This window comes from Chinchilla lanigera, unplaced genomic scaffold, assembly GCF_000276665.1.
Source record: "Chinchilla lanigera isolate Chin_1 unplaced genomic scaffold, ChiLan1.0 scaffold00008, whole genome shotgun sequence".
NCBI classification, from domain to species: domain Eukaryota; kingdom Metazoa; phylum Chordata; class Mammalia; order Rodentia; family Chinchillidae; genus Chinchilla; species Chinchilla lanigera.
Genome location: NW_004955409.1, coordinates 7,986,097 through 7,992,096, shown reverse-complemented (window position 1 = coordinate 7,992,096; position 6,000 = coordinate 7,986,097). Strand labels below are relative to the sequence as shown.

Here is a 6,000-nt window from a genome sequence, read left to right as displayed (position 1 = left end):
CGCTACTGCCACCAACGAGGGCGCCTTCGTTTGGAAACGTTCATGCTGCCTCCCTGTAACACAGACGAAACTCTGGTCCCCTCTCGGGGCTCGCACACACACACGCACACGCGCGCACACACGCAGACGTTGAAACCTTTTTGCCTTCTATTTCCTCAGAGCGGGTCTCTTTTCCCAGTCCTCTGAGCTTGGCGGAGTGCGTGGCGGACGCCCAGCCCACAGCACACACCGGAGGCCTGCCTGGAGCAGTATGCGTCCTGCGTGGGAGCCCACTGTGGGTTCGAGGCTGGACTGCAGCCCTCAGGGCCGCCCGGACAGCGCAGACAGGTGAGCCGGGACGCAGGACGGAACCAGGCTGCGAAGCGAACCTCGTGCAGGAGTCGGCAGCTCCTCAAGCGCCGGTCATCACTCACGTTCCGCAGGCTCCCGCCGTCCGCGAGGCCGTTCTACACACAGCGCTCGTGACTCTGGAAAAACGGGAATCTGCAACTCCACGCCCCACTCTCACTGGTTTATTTTGCTTTAAATAACTGCACGGTAATTTGAGTTTAAGATTCATTTCTGCCATTCAGAATTATATCGAAAATATTTCCTAAGTAACTTAATGACAGCGATCAATCACAACAGGTAAAGATTGGGTTCTGATAAGCCTACAAATAATCAAAACGGTCAACTCTGGGATTGGAAACTCAGTACTACCTGGAAGAAGTTGTGTATGAAGTATAACTGACAACAGCATGGAGACTTATTTGTGAAATGAGACTTTTCTGCAACACTGGAGGAGGAGCACATGCGCTACTCTGCAGAGTTACTGGTACTGCCTAAATCGGCTGAGAAAATTTCTGTAAAAAGAGCAGCCACTCAGAAGCTGGATGTCAAGATGACATAATCGTAAAAAACAACTCCGTTCACTAGCACTGGCTTGACAGAAAACGGCCTTTAGAAAGTATTTTTAAATGTAAATACTGGATCCTGACGCTTCCTTTTACACAGGGCCTCTGTCAGCGAACGGGCGCCTTCTGTGAGGTATCTGCAGAGTCGTCTCTCTCTGTAAACGGCGTTCGGGAACGTCTTCATCCGGAAATGGCACAGATGCGAACTGGCGGGCCGGAGAGACTGTTTCGAGACCGGCGCTGGACGCGGCCGCGGCCCCGCGGTCTCCTCAGGGTGCGTTTATTGCTCTCAAGTCTGCGACGCGGGGCGCGTAAGGCAGCGGGCCCGAGCGCAGCGGCTCAGGGGCTGGAGCTCTGGCAGCTCGCGCAAGTCCTGTCCACCTCCTGCCTGTAGCTCTGAAGCTGAATAGTACATTTGTACAGGCCGAACGTGTCCAGCAGCAGGTGCTTCGCTTTCGACTGTACTTCCTCCCACTTGGACGCACTTCCGGGAACTGCAACGGCAAGGACGCAGCGTGACCTCTCCGCACACGGTCACGCGTGTGACTGGCGAGCGGGGCTCGGGAGACCCCCGCGACGCCCGGGAGCGCGTCTCACCCGTCTGCGCCCACCCTCGGGAGCTACTCTGCCGCGAGTCAGTTTAGGCTGAGTCCTATTTCAGCCTCTCCAGCCCCCTCGGGTAGAGAAACATCAGACGTTAACTACAAGCCCGGCATGCAAGGATCGACCTGTGAAATGATTTCAGTAAAAAGCACCGGGGTCTACAAAGGAGCACGGTAAACAGACTTCATGCCTTTCACCTGAAGGCACAGACCAGGTGCAAGGTCCCACCGCAAGGAGATAAGAAATCACTTTCCGGCCCTCAGTCCCAACCCGCAGCTCTCGTTCGGAAACTCGACCTACGGAGCGGCAGCACAGGCCTGGCTGCTCCCCAGGAGCCCCCCGTACCCCAGCCGCGTACTTAGCTGCATGTGAACGATGGCGGTGGACTTGCCCGACGTGAGAGACCAGATATTCAAGTCCTCCACCGAGTACACGTCTTCTATCTTCATCAGCGCATCCTTGATACGGTCCACATTCAGATGGCTCGGGACACCTGCGAGTTCAGAACACGTGGCTTAGAAGTCTACTTTGGAAGAAAAAACATTTTACATTACATTCAAAGAAACTGACGGGCGTGGTGGCACACGCCTGTAATCCCAGCACTCGGGAGGCTGAGGCAGGAGGATGGTTGTGAGTTCAAGACCAGCCTGGGCTACAAAGTGAGCTCAAGGCCAGCCTGAACTGCACAGCGAGACCCTGTCTCAAAAAAGAAAAAAAAAACACCCAAAAACAAACACAAAAATGCATTCAAAGAAACAAATGGCTTTGCCAAATTCAGTTTATACGAATTACTTAAAAAAAAAATTAGTTCTTCAAGGTAAACCAATGCATACATTTTCACAAAAAAACACAGGAAATACATGAGGTTAATATATACTTTAAAATACTCATTCCCTAAAAAGGAATGCTAATCAAACCAAAATAAACTAAGATGGACCAAAACAAAAGACAGAAAAAGTAAAAGAAAGACCCAGAGGGACATCTGAGAGTGCTAACCTCACCGCTGAGAACTTTTACTTCCGCTCTTACCCCGGTATCAGTAAGGCAGGGATAAATGCAACAAAGGCACAAGTTAAACGGGATTTAAGCAATGAAGTTAATCACCTGATAAAGGGTCAACCACTCGCCTGTAATTTCAGGACAAGGGGGGCTGAGGCAAGAGGACTGCGGCCAGCCTGGGCCACACAGTGAGTTCAAGACCACCCTGAATTACACAGTATGAGAGACCCTGCCTCACAAAACCAAAGCTCATGCATATAATCCCAGCACTCAGGAAGCTGAGGCAGGAGAAGCGTTGTCAGTTCAAGACCAGCCTGGGCTACAGAGTGAGCTCAAGGCCGGCCTGAACTGCACATTGAGACCCGTCTCAAAAAGACAAACCCCCACCAAAACCCAAACCAAAGCTCCACCAGAGCCGTTCTCCCGCCGCAGCTCCACCTGGACCAGCGCCTGGCCGCGAGCACACGGGCTGCCCCCTGTATCTCAGCGTCTTCTCTGTGACGGGGACATGCTCCCCCGTGTGCCTACCTCGCCACCTCGGCTTCTGCACGGGGGAAGTGGGTAAGAGACGGGCGAGCGTGTCGCGCAGCGAGTGTCGCTAGTTGCTGAGACGACGCAGCTCTTACCCAGTGCCCTTGCCCCGACACGCAGGGTCGGGCGAGCCCGGGGTGAGGAGAGCTCACCTTCCAGTATGATCACCACTGTGTCCCAGACGATGCGGAATGTGGTGAAGGCCATAAGCAAGGAGAACACGTACGTGCAGATGGGGTCCGCAATCTTGTATTCTGGCTGAAAGGTAACAGATCCAAGCTGTGCGATCCAACAGTGACAGACATGACACAGACCCGAAGGCGAAGCCGGGCGCCCGCACGCCTCCTGCTCTCTGCTCCCCTAACAGGACCGCAGAGCACCGTCACGCCCTGGCCACCGTCCGCGAGGAGCGGCTTCGCTCCGTCTCGGCCCGTTCCCATGCCTCCCCGCACGGGTCTGCTCCCCGAAGCCCGTCTGCCCCTTCTGCCCTGTGCCTTCTCTAAAGCGTCCCCCAGGTGTTTCACGGAACACGGAGCTGGGCGGGCCTCAGCAGCCATCTGGTCTCACCCCACATACCCGAGGGTGGGACTCACGCTCAGAGTCGACGGGCTCAGAATGCTCTGGGCCACAGCATTAATGGAAGAGCCAAGAGGAGACGCCAGCTCCCCACCTGGGGCCTGTCAGGACCCGCGGGTCAGCGACTGGGCTGACTGCCGAGTTCTCCGGGCCAGGCGCTCCCCAGGGCGAGCACAGGTGAGTCTGCTGCGGGGAGACCCCATGAGCCCACCACTCGCGAAGGGCTGTACTGCTGGCTGCGGGGGCTCACGTCAGTGCAAACCAACAGGACCGGACCGGTGTCCAGCTGCAGTCTCCACAATGAAGTTAAATACATGGAAAGCTGCCAAGCTGCTGGGCGTGGTGGTACATGCCTCTAATCCCAGCATTTGGGAGGCTGAGGCAGGAGGACTGCTAGGAGTTTGAGGCCAGCCTAGGCTACACAGTGAGTTCAAGGTCAGCCTGAACTGCATAGCAAGACCTCGTCTCGAAAAACCCAAACCCAAACCAGAACAAAGCCAAAGCCAGCTGCTGAGCAGCGGATTACCTTGAACCGGATGATGTAGGCGGCGATGAGCACGCCCACGCTCTGCACCAGGTCCCCGAGGGCGTGCACGAAGGCGGCCCGCACGGCCAGGCTGTCCTGCACAGGCCTGTGCTCCCCGGGCCCCGCGCCGGGAGAGCTGGTGGGCGGCAGGTGGGAGTGGGAGTGGCGGCCAGACTGGTTCAGCAGGAGCCCCATTCTGTGGAGGAGAGAACAGCGCCACTGCCGCGCCTCAGGGATAAACGTGCTGCTGGTCCGACGCCAGGGAGGCGGCGGGGACGGCTCGCGGACTCACCCAGGGATCTGCGGACCTATACGCCGCAGGCGCTGCTCTAGGTGCAGGGTCAGAAGCGGGCGCGGGCAGCCGCATCCCGACCCCGGAGCCAAGACCCTGATACGAAAGGTGGACAAGCAAACGGAAGCAGGCTGGATACGGCCTCGGGTGGTCAGAAAAAGGGGACCGCTGTGAAGGGGTGGAAGACCCAGCGGCTTTCGAAGGCCCGGGACCCCAGCAGACCTGGGGAGCAGGAAGCAGGCGCAGGGAGCACGCCGCGTGAAGCGGGGCGAGGCGCGGAGGCGGAGGGGAGCGGTACTTGGAACACGCCTTGGCGGGGCCCTGGGAGAGGGCGCGAGTGTGGGAGAGCGGGGGGGACAGCACGGGGTTTCCCTTCGAGGCCGCGCAGGGCTTCTATTTATTCTGAGCCTGAAGCCAGGGCAGGGTGGGAGCCTGAGCAGCACAGCGGCCGCGAGCTGTTTTCCTGGTGAGCAGCTGTCTGGGACGTGTGGCCACTCTCGGCTGTCACCGCAGGGCAGGACAGCTGCAGGACCGAGGGCCGGCTGGCCGAGCCTGAAACCCCTACTGTCCAGACTTCGCAGGAGGCGGCTGCTGACCTCTGGTTTAAATGATCAAGTATATAAGCTGAGATTTGGTAGCTTTTTAAGAAAAGAAACGGCAGTTCAAAAAACCTAGCTAAAACAAAAGTATTCTAAATATTAAACAAATCCTTGCTGGGCGCGGTGGTGCACTCCTGTAATCCCAGCGCTGGATGCTGAGGCAGGAGGATCACCATGAGTTCCAGCCAGGACAGCCTGACCTACATAGTGAGCTCAAGGCCAGGCTGAACTGCATAGTGAGACTGTCTCAAAAACCGCCCAAAATTAACTAAACAAAACATACTTTATCCTATTTAATTCCTTGACTGTTAGTCAAAATGCATTATATCTGAGCAAGCTAAAGAGAAATTTATATGATACACACTTGTAATCCCAGCACTCGGGAGGCTGAGGCAGGAGGATCATTGCAAGTTTGAGGCCAGCTGGGGTTACAAGTCCAGCCTGAGCTACACAGTGAGACCCTGTGTCGAAAAGCAAAGCAAGGGCCAGGGATATAGCTCAGTGGCACAAGCGCCCTCCCGGAAAGCGCAAGGTCCTGAGGTCGATTCCTGATACCCAAAAAAAAAAAAAAAAAAATCAAAATGCAAAACAAAAGAGCAATTTATAATGTCTACTTTTTAAATTAATGTTTAAGAAAATTAATACACATTTTAAAAATAGGAGACCGTAACTTCAGTCTGAACGCACATGTGACGGTCTCGAGGTTCGCAGAACCTGAGGACGCGGATGGGAAACACCTCAGGCTTACATGAGATTCACCGCCACGCCGACGGCTGCAGTGATGATCATGATGTCTCCGTTGATGTCGTAGTTGGTGTGCACGGTCCTCTGCACGGCCTCGTACAGGAGGAAGCCCATCAGGATGTACACCAGCAGCACGCTCACCATGGCCGACAGCACCTCTGGGGGAGGACAGACACACAGCTTCAGCACAGCTGCTACGCCCGCACCAGGGAACAGCATCCTCTGCGGCTTCTCTTT

The 6,000-nt window shown here is 55.8% G+C and overlaps 1 protein-coding gene across 1 annotated transcript in view; it reads right to left on the bottom strand.

Moving 5' to 3' along the window:
• Window positions 1-496: 496 nt before the first annotated feature.
• The window catches only part of Slc30a4 (solute carrier family 30 (zinc transporter), member 4), a gene marked incomplete at its 5' end in the record, with an annotated part of 28,147 nt that continues 22,643 nt past the window's right edge, over window positions 497-6,000 (bottom strand). Inside the window, 5 exon segments of the mRNA XM_005377147.2 lie at window positions 497-1,387; window positions 1,855-1,989; window positions 3,179-3,284; window positions 4,129-4,324; window positions 5,768-5,921. Coding sequence (XP_005377204.2) covers window positions 1,233-1,387; window positions 1,855-1,989; window positions 3,179-3,284; window positions 4,129-4,324; window positions 5,768-5,921 — 746 coding nt within the window.